The sequence below is a fragment of the Episyrphus balteatus genome, chromosome 2, assembly GCF_945859705.1.
Source record: "Episyrphus balteatus chromosome 2, idEpiBalt1.1, whole genome shotgun sequence".
Lineage (NCBI taxonomy): Eukaryota > Metazoa > Arthropoda > Insecta > Diptera > Syrphidae > Episyrphus > Episyrphus balteatus.
The window spans coordinates 86,090,313-86,107,082 of NC_079135.1; the positions used below are offsets into that span (position 1 = coordinate 86,090,313).

The following is a 16,770-nucleotide window of genomic DNA, read 5'->3' on the forward strand; positions in this document are numbered from 1 at the left end:
TATATTTTTGTGTTTGTATATTTGGTAATTTTTAGTTTCCCGCGATAAATTCAGTTCTCCACAGATTTTTTAACAGACACACAGAAGTTATGACTTGCAACAGAAGATGCACTAATTTCAATGTTAAGTTCCGCCGTTTTGCCCAATTTTTTACAAATCGGGGCTTAACAAGTCTGTCAGTTGTATACGTGCTTGAAACACGTAAAATGCATTGCCTTACCTTACCAACATTGGAAAAGAACGTTTGTCAAAATACTTTTTTCCCTCAAAAATTAATACTTTTTATACAAAAAATGCAGCCTCAAAGCATAATACCAACTACACGGAGAAAAAATAAGGTATGAACCACCTTATTTCTGGTAAATTTAACTTTAATGTAGAGTTTAAATAGGGATGACTCCCCAATAAAATGGAATTTACCTTACTTTTCTAGTAAATTTATAGCTTATGATTAACTTTACAGTAAAGCCTTTTTTGTATGAATTTCTAATAGAAATTACTAGAAAGTTAGGTACATATTTTACCTTACTATAAGGCTGAAAATACTGATTTTTAAAGTAAATGGAACTTCTCTATGGAAGGTATATAATTTAGTTACAGATTGAATCAAATAAAGTCAATTTAATTGTTATTGATGACATTTTTCTAAATAAAATTGTATGCATTTATCTTACAAAAATTAAAATAAAAAGGGTAATTTTTGTAATTATTGAAAAGCATTACTAGGTAACACGTACTTAATCCTCAAAGCTATTTAAAAGTAAGTAACGAATGACCCTGTTATGTTTTTCAATAATTACATAAATTACCTAGTTTATTATAATTTTTGTAGGGTGCAAACAAACAATTTTATTTAGGAAAATATCATCAATAAAAATGGAATTGACTTTATTTGATCCAATTTTGTTTTCTAATTCTTTATGAATTAATAAGATTGAATGATGTTAATGCATATGGATACTCCTATGTTATTCTAACACAAGACACAAATTTGCTATTCGTAATTACGGAGCCAATAATAACGCATAAAAGAACACAAAAAGTAATGAAAACATTTCACTTCCAAAAGAAAAACACAAATTTGAAAAGAAATTTTTACATTTTATTTCTTTATTTTAATTATTCCGCACCCAGACATCTAAAAGCTTTGACAAAAAAAAAATATCCAAAACAAATGGAAAGCAAAATGGCAGACTTTTCAATGACAGCAATTAAGATATGGGGAAAATTCGTAGAATTAGGTAGTATTATGACCTTAGTGTAAGGTAAAACTTATTCATAGAATAGTAAAATTTGTAAAATATGCTTTACTAGAATCTTAAAGTGAAAAGAGTCATACACTTTTTTGAATGAAGGTTTATTTTACTCTACGTAAAGAAAATATTGCTACTCGTAAGGTATATACTACTTTATTTTGTTCACAATAATTGTCTTGTAAAAATTACTTTACGGAGCCAAGAAATGTTCAATACGTAAGGTAAATTTTACTTAAAATCTAGGGCTTTTTACTTTAATTTCCTTACTAGTCATATCGAGTATAAAATACTAGATTCATTTTTCTCCGTGTATATGACTGACATTGACCATCATGAGATTCACCATAATATACTTAATAAAAAACCGTCAATTTCGTTATTTTATGTTTAACCGTTGCAGATTATTCTCATCAGTTAGAAAAATGTTCATTTTGTCAAAATACTTTTTCCGACCATTGTATATTTACAATAAAATCTAATCAAAAACATGTAAGTGCAAGTAAAACTAGATACCCATAATAGATACATACAGTGAATTTGCAAATAAGAAGACAATCACACACAATTTCCACCATAAATTATATCTAGAGTATTCAATTCGTTAGTTCTATATGCATATTTTTGGATTCGATTCAGCTCCCCGAGTCGGATCGGATCGACAAATCCGGATTCAATTCGATTCAGATATATATATAGATTCGGATTCAAATCGGCATACAAACGGGGTATGTGTTTCCACATAATTACACCAACAACAAAAAATCGTCTAATGTAAACGCTTACCAAGTTTTAAATTTATTTTTACGTTCAATGAAAATATCTGAAATTTAAAATCGGCTGCATTTTTTGACACTGCTCCATAGACCGTGACATTTTCACATGCCGATAAAAATGAAATAAAATTTAATAAAAAGATGTAATACCTTTTCAAAACAAATAAGAAATACAAATTAAATATTCATTTATGGTCCAACACAATTTATAAAAACCTTTAAAATCAATATTGATAAAAAGGTTGTGGTGACATTACATCAATCCAAAGATACATTCATATGAAATCTATCTAAAAAAAACTGGACAAATCACAGTAAAATAACACGATGTTACCCACCAAATTACTCCAAACATTTCGCCTGGTTCGTCCCGAGAACCTTCTTCAATTTCTACCAGTTGTCAGTTCCATTAACACCCAGAGGAACATCTTTTCATTTGCCACTTTGCAATCAAAAGTATTCCACGACAATGAAAATAATCATGCCCATCAAGTTCTGGTAAATACGATAAAAAGTTTCCCTATTTTCCAACCAATCACAGTAAATTCTAGCAGCTCTTTAAAGCAATCCCTTCCGCAAAGTGTCATAGATCCTTTAGACTACATTGGTAACAATGTCAATAATCTTGTTGAAGATTTCAAAAGTCTGATGCTATATTGTCATCAAAACGAAGAATGCGTCTCTAATGACAAGTTTGACAAATTCGTCCAACTATTTTGCACTGAATGCCACAAGTTCACAGATGAACAATTAATCGATTGTCTGTCTTATTTACGCATTCATCCTCCTACTGTCTCCACTCGCACTAAGAACTATTGTGAGATTTGGAATGAACTTGATAAAGTCTGTTTGAATCGCGTTGAGCGATGGAGTATGAAAGAACTCCTACACATTTCTGATGCATGGTATCAACTTGGTGTTGCCAGGATAAGTAAATTCGTTCTGATTGCTCTGCGAAAAATCGGACGAAAAGTACCGAAAATGTCTCGCGACGAAATGATTCATTCGATGTTTTTCTGCAACATCGTTCGCAGACCAGTTATCGAAATGTTTGACTATGAAGTGAATTTCTTCAAACTTATTGATGGCATGAGTATCGACGAAATCGGTGTAATGTCGATGGGCTTCTTTAAGACACAAACCCCGATAAGAAATCCTGAATTGTTGAATAAGATCATTCAAAGAACGATGGAATCAGCAGGAACAATCAAAGACATAACCCTTGTTGCAATATTAAAGATTTTACGATACTCCTCTAAACTCCCTCAAGCTGATTTGCTGACTGAATTACTTGACACTCTTGTGCCTCAAATCGAGAGAATATCATTGCTCAGCTGCTTGCATGTGGCTTTATTGGGAAGTGATATTCAGACTTGTCATGAGGAAGTCGTTGAACTCATCTTAAAAAGATTCCTGAGGGAAATGGATTCGACAAGACTTAAAGACATGGAGAGAATATGCCATGTAATATCATTGTTCAATTTCAAAAGCCCTAATGGCTTGGAGAAAGAACTTTGTGAAAAGATTATGGATAGAGTAAAAGGGAACGTGGAAGAATGCGTTCGATATCCACGTTGTTTTTCAAATCTTGTCCATTTTCTGACACTCTGTGGTTTCCACGATGAAGAGTTGATCAGTTCTGTACTGGACGTTAAATTCATTAAACATGCCTACGACACAAACATAAGACTTGGCAGAGAAATATTCTGTTTGGATGCATTTGTTAAAATAAACCTTAAAGACACTTACAAAGGTAATCAACTACCGGATAAATATAGAAAAACAATGGGACGTTTAATGACACATTATATACCTGAAAGAAATCCAAAATTCAAACTTAGCACAACAGATAGAATTTTATTGGAAATTAAAGAAGCAACTGATAGTTTAATGAGAACGAGTACATTTAAACATGTTTTGCCGCATTTTGAAAGACCCGATGTGGTGTTATGTTTTGATACGATGAAAAAGAAGGCTATTCCTATTTCTCCAGAATGTCCGGAGAATTATCAAGGTTTTATTTGTTAATTTTTTTTTTTAAGGATTTAATATTATCAATGGTTTTTTTTAATCTAGGTGCTATTTTGACAAGGCAAGATATTTTAGGAGATTTGGCAAATGATGCGAATATTGTAACTGTTGCCATAGCTGTTGGAGGATGGAATAATGCAGTGAGAGACAAAAATAGACCGACTGGATCGTTTCAGATGAAAATAAAGCAATTGGAATTGCTTGGACATAAACCATGTCTTGTAAGTTATTGTTTTACATTTTTTTTTAAAGAATTTGATATCTTTCTTTTTGGATCAAAGAAGTTTCATTATATATGTTGAATCAAAAACATCGACATTATGTATTTTCTTGGTCGTTTCGATTCGTCTTGAGGATCTTCAAAAACCCTCAAAATATAGCTGATTAGAAGGTGAAAAAAGCAATAGTAGGACGTTTTAATTATTATCATTTAAAAATTATTATCCTTTAAAAGATATTGCATTTTAAAGTTAAGTCGATATCGAATGATATACAAAAAACGATTGTGCCCTCCTCTACTGATAAGTTTAAACTTTTTATTTCTGAAACTAAACATGATTAAAAAATTAATTTTTTTTATTTCAAGTCAAAATTGTTGTTTTTTGCCCTGCGCTAAAATATTTGAGAAATATTATCAACTCAGTGCATCGACTTAATGTTTTTGCAGTGCAGTTTTATGTAAGAAGTTTTTATGAGAAGATAAAGCATTTCAAAACAAAGGGTGCTTTCATAATTGCATGGTTGCTTTGTTTACATGCGGTCATTTGCGATCAGACTAATGTCAGAAAAACTATTTGCGCACGTATTTTACTTTGAATTTATGAACACTTTTTCTGATTTGCGTCATTTTGTCAAAATTTTTAAGCTGCAATTCAGCCTCTTCTCCAAAATTAACAATATATTATCTTAATTCCATCCTTTAAGAAAAAAAACTTTTTTTTAAACATTTCTGTCAATATTTACAAATTTATTATATCCAAGAAATTCGCGGCTATTTTTGTTATTTTGACTTGAACTTTGAATTTCCAATTAATATTTTGACAGAATTGAGAAACAAAGAAAAGCTGTATCATCTTTTACGTCATGGTCTTTCTTTCTTTAAGTTTAAATTCATTGCGCATGAGAATTTTTTCATTTGCACTGCAAATATTTGCGTTTTACATTTATGAACAACTGACATTTGTCATTTGTATTAATGAAAGCTTTGCATTCGTCAGACTTGCGCAACCATGCATTTATGAAAGCGCCCAAAATACACGAAAAAAGTTTAGGTCCCAAAAAAGTAGGTAGCTTAGTTTCACATTTAAAAAGCTTTTGAGCCGTTTCATTTTGGAGTTATTACAATGGCTAATAATTTAAAAAATTTTTCTTATTGGTTTCTTTCTCGCAGCTCAAGTTTTTGAAATACCTATTTATCTTTTCACTTTTGGGGGCAACTTCGTAACCTTTTTTTTGAATTCTGAAAATTGTTATATTTTAGGTATCGGTTCTATATGATTAAAAAAAAAAAAACTACAGAATTGTAATTTTTGAACAACAACTTGTAGGTGCAAACACCAAGTCTTATAGCTAGAGTTACAAATAACTAGAGCATACACCAAAAAAAATGAAACAAGAGTTCTTGTAAAAAAAATAACTTATATAGTTTTCTCATATATGCCAGTCAGAACTGGACCAAATTACACTGGAAGCATTAACTTTCAAATGCAAAAAGAAGTATCAAAATCGTTTTACCCAGTCGAAACTTCTGAGTTAATAAACATAAACAAAAAATAAAAAATTGAGAACATACCTTTTAAGGCAGTTGAAATGTGTACAGATAGACGGAAATGGATTTTCCCATTATCGCAATGGTGGTTTTGATTAAAAACTCTAAACGAAGCCTTGCCTGCTAGAGCATGTATAATTATCTATATCGTAATCATCTGTTGTTTGCCTACTATGCTTAATAGGAGTTTTCGTGGATCCTTAAGGTTTTTTATGCTTGAAGACTGACCCACTTTGTATCTAGACCAAAAGATTCCTGTTTAAGTCCCATCAACTAAACAGTGTTCGATCCATTGGTGTACCATTTGATGGTGCTTGTATTGAGTACTTTGTTTGGAATTATAGTCACGCCCGAATTAGAGTACAGATTTTATGATTTAAGTACTGTTTCTGATTTTATTGGTTTGAAGCCCGCTTGAACTAACTTCAATTATGTAAATACTTTTACAAGAAAATTTCTTACTACGAACTTTTTCTATTCACACAAAATGCACATTAAAAATGGTTCATACTTATTCATTTACTAGATTTCTTGCTGTTTTGCATGCATATCGAAAATTATGTCGAGATCAGTTTGACTTAAGAATATTTTTCTTTGTCTTATCTTCACTTTCACTTTCTTTTTTTTTTTTCAGATATATTGGCATGAATGGCGACTGTTGGAGAATCATAAGGATCGTAAAGACTACATGAAACGAAAATTAAGCGCTGTATGCTGCTAACAATAAATAAAAATCACTCTTATCAACATTGTAAAAATAGAAAAAAAACCATCAACTTTATTAAAAAAAATTCATCTAGTGCCTGCCTTCGAGAACCTTTTTGGTATATTCATAAACAATAAAAAGCGTCGCAGTTGCAGGTATTGTCCTTAACACAGATGGCAGCAGACCATTATAGAGTGCAGCAAAGCCTTCAGTTCTAATTATGTGCAGTCCAACGGAGGTCATGCTGCTTTTTGAGTTATTAACCTGAATGCGGCTTTTAATAACATCTGCAGGAAAAACCATCACCCAGAGTGTAACACCACCAACAGCGCCCGCTATCATTGTGTTCAAAGCTCCAATGTCTTCTTTCGATTGACCAGGCCTAAAAAATCCAATGTGATTTGTTTGTATATAAAAATTGTTATAGTTAATGTTGCATACTTTGCAAGAAATTCTCGAGTTCCTTCGTAGCCACCGAAGAAAAAGAAATAACCTGGCATTTCTCTCATGAAAGTTGAGGTAAGGCCTCGATAAAATCCTGCAATACCTGTTTATAAAAAAAGTTTAACGAAAATCGTACAAAATAAGAAAACAAATAAATTTAATAAAACTGACCCTCTGTTCTGAATATTTGACGTGTTAGCTGGAATGGTGTTATGTTTTGTGCTTTTATGTCTTTTCCTACTGTCCCTCCAGTCTTGCAAAACAAAAATTCATATGAGCAAACAAAAGCAAATAAGAATCAAATTTGATTTTTTACCTCACGCATTGCTTGTAGTTTACATTTGACCAATTCTGTAGGGCACAATGTGAATGTAGAGAAGAATGCAGCCAAGAAACCTGCAAACGCATTCCCCAGCACCGATAGATCTTTAGTATTTTCCACGCCTTGCGTGTATGCTATCAACTTTTGACAACCACCATAGGCTGCAAATAGAACAGAATTCTCAGCCACATTGGCAGCCACTGCTGGAATACTGCCCGCATAGAGTCCACGAAATATGCCATCTTTACGATATGTTTGAATAGAACAGTCAATCATGTTTTTGTAGAGTTTAGGAAATGTTTGAAGTTTCACCTTAACAGTATCCATTGGTTGGGAGACATACACTTGCGCGACACCACCTTTAAAAAAAATGCAAAGAAATAAAGTCGCTGATAAAACAAAATTCTAGAAAAAGATTAAGAGACTAATAATAACACACTCCTATTATTTTTAGTATTGAAGGTAATAAAATTAGGTATTATTCGTCGGAAATTGCAACCCAAAAACTAAACGTAGTGTGCCATCAACAAGAGAAGGATAACATGAACCTACTTTGTTATAAAACTCCTTTTTGATCTTTAAAGACCGCCCACACTCTAGTCGTCTTATTTAAGAAATCTCCTCATCGAGGATGGATACGAAGACAAGTGTATTTTTAGCGTTCTGTTGAGGCACAAGAATACGACCGAGTATAAAGGTATGTCTCTATTTTTTTCAACCGAGTCTGACTATTTGAATGTTATATCTGTCCCTAATAATGTTCTGCCGGAGTCTATTATACTGTCCAACACACACAAAATTTCCAGACCGTTGTTAATCATTTGTGACTAAATGGGGGGTGCTCATTCCGAAAAAAATATTAGATGTTTTTCTCCAGGAACTCTAGTTTTTAAATTATAAATACATAAAAAAGCAATTAAAAATTCTACAGTTTTTTTTATTTTCATTTTACTAACTGGACCAAAATACATTACATTTGATAAGAATTTTTTCAGTAAAACCTAACGCATGTGGTGAGAAAAATAAAAGAAAAAAAAAGAATTCCTAGAAAGGAACGAATGTGATAATTTAATTTTAATAAAAATAGAAACAAAAATTAATAAACGCTTAAAATAAGCAAAACTTAAAAAAATAGTTTGAAGATGTCCCCGAACTGGAAAAACTAAATCTTTCAAAAACTAGAGCTACCAGTAAGAAACCAATATGATTTTTGGCATAATGAACCCAAATTCATAAAATTATAAATAAATCTTTCCGGAAAAATTTTAAAAATTTGAGAATTGTTTGCTTGTTTTATTGATGACAGCATAAATATTATATTCGTTTCATTCGCTCCCAAACCCAATTTCGCAGTCTCAGTTTCATTATTCCGATAAATTAGCCCTATTTTTTAACCGAATTATTTTGATCGCTTAGAACTTTAAGGGAAGCCTTTAAACTAGACCATAAAAACACTTTGGCGCTCAAAGTTTCTTTACCGAGTGCTTCGGTCAATAGTTTTTGTTTGCTCCTTAATCTTGACTACAAACAATAACCCAAAAGGTTCAAACCTCGACTTCCTCTGGGCCTATATCTGATGCTAACAACCTGGAAAAGTGCACCTAAGCCACATCTGTTTGCTTTTGGCTCTTTGTGCAGAAACAAAGCATTTTTGAAGCAACCAAATTTCTACATTGAAAAGTGTATTCGTCAATCATTAGCACATTAGATAATCTTAAGGACGGAACACTTATGTTAGGCTTCACGCCTTCTCAAGTAAGAGGGATAAAGTTGAATTATATCCATCGCCCGAGGCAGTAAACGTCTCATTCATCGCATTGGACCTAAAGCGAATTCGTTCAGCACAAAACCCGAAGTCACGTACTCGAAAGAGTTTCTATCAAAATCATTAACTTATGTACATAACTTATCGCCAGTTTTCAAGTCCGAAAAAGGTTTTTTTTTAACAATTCAAAGATAAAACATTTAACAACATCAATCTAATATTCCTAATTTTTTTTTAAATCCAATTTAATGTTTTGTTCCAAACTAAAAATACAATTTTATGTAAACATTGTCTACATAGAAATAAGAAAAAGTGATGTTTCAAATCTATTTTAAGTCCCATATGTGCAAACAGCAAAATCTTGCTTTTACAAAGAGCGAATAGGTTTAAAATAATCGTAGGTAGGTATTAATGTTTGTTTAAGAAAAGTTGTTTATTTATTTTAAATTAATTCAGACCACCAGGAACCGAGCTATTTATGAACGACAAAGTTCGTTAAGATTACAATTATTTACTGTCTAACCTCTTACGTACATTAGATGTAGTTGATCTAGCGAATGAGTTTTTATTATTTATCTTCAAAAATATTTAATATTTATCTTCAGTTAAAACATGCATTAAAAAGCATCATGGTTAATGGGGTGAAAATGTGAAAATAAATAGGAAAGATGTAAAAAATGTGCTAATTTAATCAAAAAATCCAAGAAATATCATAAAAAGGGTATAAAAGTGCTTTTTACTACTTTGGTACGTTTTGGTCTTTGTTTTAAATTTTTTAAATTTTGTTTTTCATTGAATATGAACAGTTAAAAACAAATCCAAGAGCGAATATCTTTTTGACATCAATTTAGCTAAATTTCTAGCTTATATTCAGTTTTGTAAAAGAAAATTCTATAAACGCTTATTCTGTCCGCCATTTTGGAACCACCATTTTGAAAAAATAAAAGTTGGAAGATTTTTCGTATTTCTCATACTAATATGCCTTAGTGTCCCGTCGCACAGTGGTGCTTTATGGCGTCAAAAATCATTTACACGGCCATTTCTTGACGAAAATTCATGAAATTTGGGACACTGAAGCATATTAGTATGAGAAATACGAAAAATCTTCCAACTTTTATTTTTTCAAAATGGTGGTTCCAAAATGGCGAACAGAATAAGCGTTTATAAAATTTTCTTTTACAAAACTGAATATAAGCTAGAAATTTAGCTAAATTGATGTCAAAAAGATGTTCGCTCTTGGATTTGTTTATAACTGTTCATATTCATATTCTCCTCGTCGCGACGAGGAGAATGGTACATAGTCAAATCCCTCTTGACCAACAGATTTTCAAATCTTTAACGAGTTCATAGCATTCACTGATTGTGTCAACTTCATTTTTACTTCAAATTTGGTAAAAATAATAATTTACCAAATAGTCTAATAAACCATTAAAAAAAAATTCGTAAAAATAGGAATTTTGCCATATTTCGACAAATTTCAAAACGCATGTGCGACCGGAAGTCCTTACCCAATTTGAACAATTTTTTTTTCTACTTAATATTTAGTTAATATAAAGGTTGTCCAAGGCTATTTTATTAAAAAAAAAGATGTTCGGGTGTTTTTTTTTTTTTTTTTTTATAATGAGCGCGCACTAAAGGGGTTTTGGGTACCCTTAATATGTATATATACTCAGTACGAGCTTTAGGAAAAGAGGAAGGGATGTAAAAGGAGATACCGATGCACATTGGTTTTAAAGTTCTGAACATTAAAATGGGAGGGAAAAACAGAGGCGGGTAATGCATTCCATATTCTAGCAGTACGACTAAAGAAAGAATCTCTGTATTTGACGGTACGTCCGAAGTTTGGCTCAAGTGTAAACTGATGGGCATTCCTTGAAGTACGAGTATTACGGTTGAATTGTTTAAGGGGAGGAATGCAGCTAGCTATTTCATTAGAACATTTTTTAAAAAAGTACCTATAAAATAAGGACAGGCATGATACATTCCGGCGGTGCTCAAGAGGTGGGATTGTATCAGTAATGGACCTATCACCTATCATTTTAAAAGCTCTGTTTTGAATTCTATCCAAATAACTCAAGTGGGTCTTAGGAGCACCTGCCCAGATATGGGAATTATACTAGAGCTTTGGACGAATATATGCTTTAAAGATTATAGCCAGATCAGAAGGGGTGAAATATTTCTTACATCTTCGGAGGAAACCTAAGCATTTCGCAGAGTTTTTGGCTACATCGAATATGTGCTCATTCCACAAAAGGTGGTTTGTAATGGACATACCTAGAATCGAAAGCTGATGAGTTTCCTCGATGCAAGTACCACTCATGGATAGTGGCAAAGGGGGAAGGTTTCGTTTTAAAGATAGTAAGCAGCATTGTGTTTTAGAAGCATTAAATTCTACGCGGTTTCTTATTCCCCATTGGACAATGCATTCGAGATCAGAATTTAATGAGCTTATCATATTTTGCCGTTGGAGTTCCACATCCGAAGGACATGGGTGTGAATCTACAAACGAATATGAAAAGCTGAGGGTACTATCATCTGCGAAACAATTTAATGGATTAGAAGTTTCAGAGAGCAAATCATTAATGAAAATGAGAAAGAGAGTCGGACACAAAACGGAGCTCTGGGGCACACCAGCGTTTATATTATGGGTTTCAGACTTGAATCCATCCAAATTTTTTTTTGTAAAAATACCATTTTTACTTGCGATATAGGTACTATATATCAAGTTATGCATTCGTACAAAAAAAAAAGTTGAGATAACATTTTTTCATGACATTACAATGGTAGACAATGCCAAAAAATTGGGTCCCGGAAGTCCGTCTGTCTGTCTGTATAAAGAGCTACAGCCTAAACGGATGGACCGATTGATGTCAAACTTGGTATGTAGCGTTATTTGGCGACTCTCCAGAGGGGTTTTTGGAATAAATTTTTTTGGACAAAAAATAACGGTACCTGTCATATAAAAATTTCGGAAAAGTGTAATTTTTCGAAAACGGCTCTAACGATTTTGTTTAAAAAATTCAAATGTTAGTTTTAAGCTAAGGTCTATCTTTTAATGAAATTTTTTTTTGAAAATCATTATTAACGGTACCTGCCATAGAACCGTTTTTTTTCAAATCCGATTATCTCCGAAACTGCTTATTCGATTTCAACGAAACTTTTTGTGAAGAAGCATTTATATAATTTAAATATAAACCAAAAATTAAATTTCCAAAAAAATTGTTTTTGGATTTTTAAAAAAAATTTTGAAATTTTTTTTTTTTGAAAAATCAAATTTTCGAAAACGGGACATTGAATTTTTTTGAAATTTTGTTTTTAGATGTTGATTAGTGATTTCTTTAAAATGGCATACCAATTTTATTTTAAAACTTTTTTTCCAAAAAATTATTTATAAAAAATTAGTTTTTTAAAAAACGGCTCTAACGATTTTGAAATTTTTTTTTTCTAAAAATGCATGTTAATTTATCAATCAAAACTGCATACTTGTTTTGGAGGGCAATTAAATATTTTTTCAAGCTTTAGAGCCGATGCGCGGATTGAAGATATTAACCGATTTTGATTATTTTTTAACCCCTTCTTAGTCTTCACCATTCACAACTTTTTCGCTCTATTACGATTTGAAATTCGAAAAAAACCCAAAAACGACCCACCTTAATGGTTAAGGGTTAACTCGTCAATCTTTATCAGACCAATTTGACTCCCTAAAAAATCAACAATATTCTAACAAAAGATCGCTCAGTAGGTAATTGATAATTAGAATTTAATTTAAAAGGAATCGATTAAACTAAACGCGTGAATCGTACAATGCATTGTGATCACACATAAAAGATTACAAATGATTTTTATCTCTATTATTTAATTATCCGTCATCGCTTTGTTACGGCATTGGAATTGCTAAAACCGATAACAATATAATCAACCTTTTAAGCTGATTTACATCAGTAGGAATATTTCAATTTGTCGTCTTCTAGTTTGCTTATGATTTGTGCACAGTAAACAAACAAGTGACAGAAGTTAGTTTTTCTGTACAAAAGATAAACCGTTCTTGGCTTCTCCATCGAAGTACAATTATGGATTGAATGAGCTAAGATCTTCATTCCAAGATGAGCCAAGTTTGTTCTCACTTGTTGAATGGCGTATACTAGCTTCTAGCAATATTAATTAATGAAATGATAAAAAACTTAACTTACCTAGGGAACCTGCCGTGAAATCAATGGCACCTGTTTTGAAATTGTTTTCTGATCCACTTCCTTTCATTTTGCTGGTACAATACAAAACTCTGGCGCTTATTTTTATTAACTAATTTCAATGATGACGAGAAGATAATCGTACTTCAAGTTAACGTTGTAGGAAACAAAATATTACTGACAGTGGCAGAGATAGCGAAAAGAGAATCACGTTTCTGCCACCCGGCTCTCGTTTTTTGTATCATCATGACAACGAATAGTTCAAACTTTATACACATTTTTGGTAAATATTAGTCTTATCAGTAAAAAAAATTGCCGATGAAGAGAAATTGGAGTAAAACTGACGGATATAATTTATAATAATTATTTAATCTTATATTTTTTTGAGATACGAAAACAAAAAATATTTATGATAACAGACCGTAGATAGTATTTAGGAAGACTACTTACTCTTTGCATGATGGAAATGGATAATAAAACTATATTCTAGTTTATGCACATGTATTGTATTCTTCCCATTATGATATGAGACCCTGGAACTGGAAGTATGATTTATTATAAAAAAAAGGTGTATTTCACAAATAGTGTACTCTGTGTTTGTTGTTGAGAAGTAAGGTATTTTGATTTTTCCAAACAAATCACAAATCAAATAAATAGGGGTATTCACGTAAACGCGGAAAACCCGTAGAAACCGTAGAAACTGTAGAATTTTCTATCGGTAGAAATGAGCTGTCAAAATTTGTGTGGGAAAAATATTCCGCAAATCATAGAATTTTATTTTACAAATTTGAAGCAGAAACCGTAGAAAAAAAATCAGATAAACTTTGGGTGTGTTCAATCACCTATCGGATAGGCTATCTGGGATCCCCGTATCTGGAATATGTTTTTGAATGCGATTTATGTCTTATTATTCAGATAACCACAAATAAAATATGTTAATATTGAAAAGAGAATATTGTTTTATTTGAGCAAATAACATTTTTTTTTATTGTTGCATAGTATTTGCAAAATTAGCTTGACTCATTTTTTTTAATTAAAGCCTGGTACGCTGCTCGCGCTAAATTTTAGCCAAGATAAAATTCCCATACAAGTTATCGATAATTTGTATGGGATCCATTTTAGCTCAGCTAAAATTTTTCGATAATTTGTATGGGAGCTAAAATTTAGCGCGAGCAGTGTACCAGTCTTAAACAAGTTCAATTTGACGTTTAACAAACAGTTTATTTCCCTTGTTTACGCAATTATTTTCTGCTGGGGTGTTCATTTAAACCTTTTGCGGAATTTTCTATTTTTCTGCGAAGTAGAAAATTATCTCGTTACGTGAATACCCTTAATTAATAAATAAAAAATAATAAATAATTCATTTGATAACATGAAAAAGAAATGTATGAATTGAACGTATGAGCGAGGGATGAGTGCATTTAAATTGTTATACTATTATACAATAGGTATGTATAACAAAAAACCAAGGCTGATTATTAAGATTTCTTTCCAGTGTTTTACAATAAGGGTAAATTATTAGGGGTATCCACGATTCGATGCAAATGGTGTTGTATCGTTGTAAAAGTGCAAAAGTGTAAGTGTATTACTCTTCAAGCAAACGAGTCCGACCACGGTCCGAATCCGCTCCGCCTGAGTCCGACGTCGACTACGAAACGGCTCCCACGGCGGCGGCTCAAATTAGTATGGAAATTATAATCGTCGCGGAGCCGATTTTATATGCATTGGTGTTTTCACCACGATTTCTCCTTCGACTTTGTGTTCATACACAAAAAGTTGCAAGTGTGTGAGTGCAACCCCATTTTTTTCGTTTTTAGGTCGGAGTGTCTTTTCTGAACTCAGTTTTCTTGCTTGAAGGGCATAAACAAAAAATACCAAGACTGGAAACTTTCGTACGTCTTTCCCCCCAAAACCCTTTGGTTTACAGTGTTGTCTGTGAATATATGTGAAAGCCACAACGTTAGGTGTGTTTTTTATTACCACCGGTCTTAACTGGATAAAAAAAACGCAGTCGGGGCTAAGCAATTTACATGTTAAATGCAACAACACTTTAGCCCCTTGGGCTTAGCTGTTAAGCCCGGAGAATTCTCTGGGCTTAACTTTTTCAACAGATTTAAATCTGTGCTACCAAATAAACTTGTTCGTAAATTGTTTAGAATTTGTTTAAAAACATCAAAACTTATGTTTGGGAGGACAATTATTATTTTAAATATTTATTTAATAGTAAGTTGAACTTTTTTTTTCAAAAACACACAAGAAACCCCAAAAGCGAAAAATATGACAACTTTATATTTTTTTGTGTCAGCTGATTTCGGAACATTTAGTATGCAGTGCTGCCAATTTTTCTCGCTAAGCCCCGAGGCGTTTTTTTTAACCAGTTAAGCCCGGTGGTAGTAAAAAACACACCTGTTGGTAAATGACGTTAACACGCCCACATTTATAGATTCACCACATTCACCACATATCGGACATGAACACAACGATAGGTTCACGACATTCACCACACCTCGCAGCTTGTAGGCAAACGTCAGTTGACCGCCGAGTTTCTAGCATAAACAAAAAATACCAAGACTGGAAACTCGGCGGTCAACTGACGTTTGCCTACAAGCTGCGAGGTGTGGTGAATGTCGTGAACTTATCTTTGTGTTCGTGTCCGATGTGTGGTGAATGTCGTGAATCTATAAATGTTTGCGTGTTAACGTCATTTACCAACGTGGTGGCTTTCACATACATTCACAGACAACACTGAGGTGCTTTCTTTTTCTAACAATAGTCAACAATCGTTGTTATGTCAAAAAATATTGTTGATGTGTCATTGTTAGAAATTGTTGGGTTTTTTACAAATCATTTAGGAACGATTTATTGTTAGATATTGTTAAACTGTCAAACACAAAAAAAAAAAAATTGTTTTGAAAATATTTTTATTTGCATAATTATAACAAAAATAATGTTTTTTTAGTCAAAATAAATTCTCTTGCATCATAAAATTGCAAAACTCTGTTTTTATTTTCATTTTATTCCGCTTATTTCCAAAAGAAAAAAAATCCTTCAGTTGGTTTTGTAAACAAAACATCCACTTTGACACACCAACAATCTCATGAGTGTTCAACTCATACCATAGAGGTGAGTTAGAAATAGTTACGATTTGTAACTATTTGACACTTCAAAACGAGTTTAGGAACGATGTTCATCTGTCAAATAGTTACAAATCGTAACTATTATGTAGTTTAGGAACGACAAAAGTTAACGATAGTTAACAATAGTTAACTATTGTTAGAAAAAGAACGCACCTCTGTACACAACAGGGTTTTGGGGTGAAAGACGTACGAAGGTTTCCAGTCTTGGTATTTTTTGTTTATGGGAAAAATCCTCGAACGATTTTTCTAACGTTTTTCTTGGAATGAATAGGTGTGTTTTTTATTACCACCGGTCTTAACTGGACAAAAAAAACGCCTCGGGGCTTAACCTGAAATCTTGGCAGCACTGTATATTGAATGTTCCGAAAACAGCAGACACAA

At 32.3% G+C, this 16,770-nt stretch overlaps 2 protein-coding genes across 2 annotated transcripts; one reads left to right on the plus strand and one right to left on the minus strand.

The window, feature by feature from the left end:
- The first annotated feature begins 2,090 nt into the window (after nucleotides 1-2,090).
- LOC129910997 (uncharacterized) lies at nucleotides 2,091-6,644 on the plus strand. The gene is made up of 3 exons (XM_055988630.1): nucleotides 2,091-4,043; nucleotides 4,106-4,281; nucleotides 6,463-6,644. The coding sequence occupies exons 1-3, from the start codon at nucleotides 2,357-2,359 to the stop codon at nucleotides 6,547-6,549; spliced, it is 1,950 nt and encodes a 649-aa protein (XP_055844605.1). The 5' UTR covers nucleotides 2,091-2,356; the 3' UTR covers nucleotides 6,550-6,644.
- LOC129910999 (mitochondrial ornithine transporter 1) lies at nucleotides 6,569-13,601 on the minus strand. Its single transcript, XM_055988633.1, has 5 exons — nucleotides 13,256-13,601; nucleotides 7,295-7,659; nucleotides 7,150-7,231; nucleotides 6,976-7,081; nucleotides 6,569-6,916 (listed from the first exon to the last, which is right to left on the minus strand). The coding sequence occupies exons 1-5, from the start codon at nucleotides 13,320-13,322 to the stop codon at nucleotides 6,625-6,627; spliced, it is 912 nt and encodes a 303-aa protein (XP_055844608.1). The 5' UTR covers nucleotides 13,323-13,601; the 3' UTR covers nucleotides 6,569-6,624.
- Between the last annotated feature and the right edge of the window lie 3,169 nt (nucleotides 13,602-16,770).

Coding starts and splice junctions, on each gene's coding strand:
- LOC129910999 (XM_055988633.1), bottom strand. CDS start 13,322: ATGAAAGGAAGTGGATCAGAAAACAATTTCAAAACAGGTGCCATTGAT. Junction 7,660..13,255: donor TTTCACGGCAGGTTCCCTAG/GTAAGTTAAGTT, acceptor TTTTTTTTAAAG/GTGGTGTCGCGCAAGTGTAT. Junction 7,082..7,149: donor TCAAATATTCAGAACAGAGG/GTCAGTTTTATT, acceptor TTTTATAAACAG/GTATTGCAGGATTTTATCGA.
- LOC129910997 (XM_055988630.1), top strand. CDS start 2,357: ATGTTACCCACCAAATTACTCCAAACATTTCGCCTGGTTCGTCCCGAG. Junction 4,044..4,105: donor ATGTCCGGAGAATTATCAAG/GTTTTATTTGTT, acceptor TTTTTAATCTAG/GTGCTATTTTGACAAGGCAA. Junction 4,282..6,462: donor TTGGACATAAACCATGTCTT/GTAAGTTATTGT, acceptor TTTTTTTTTCAG/ATATATTGGCATGAATGGCG.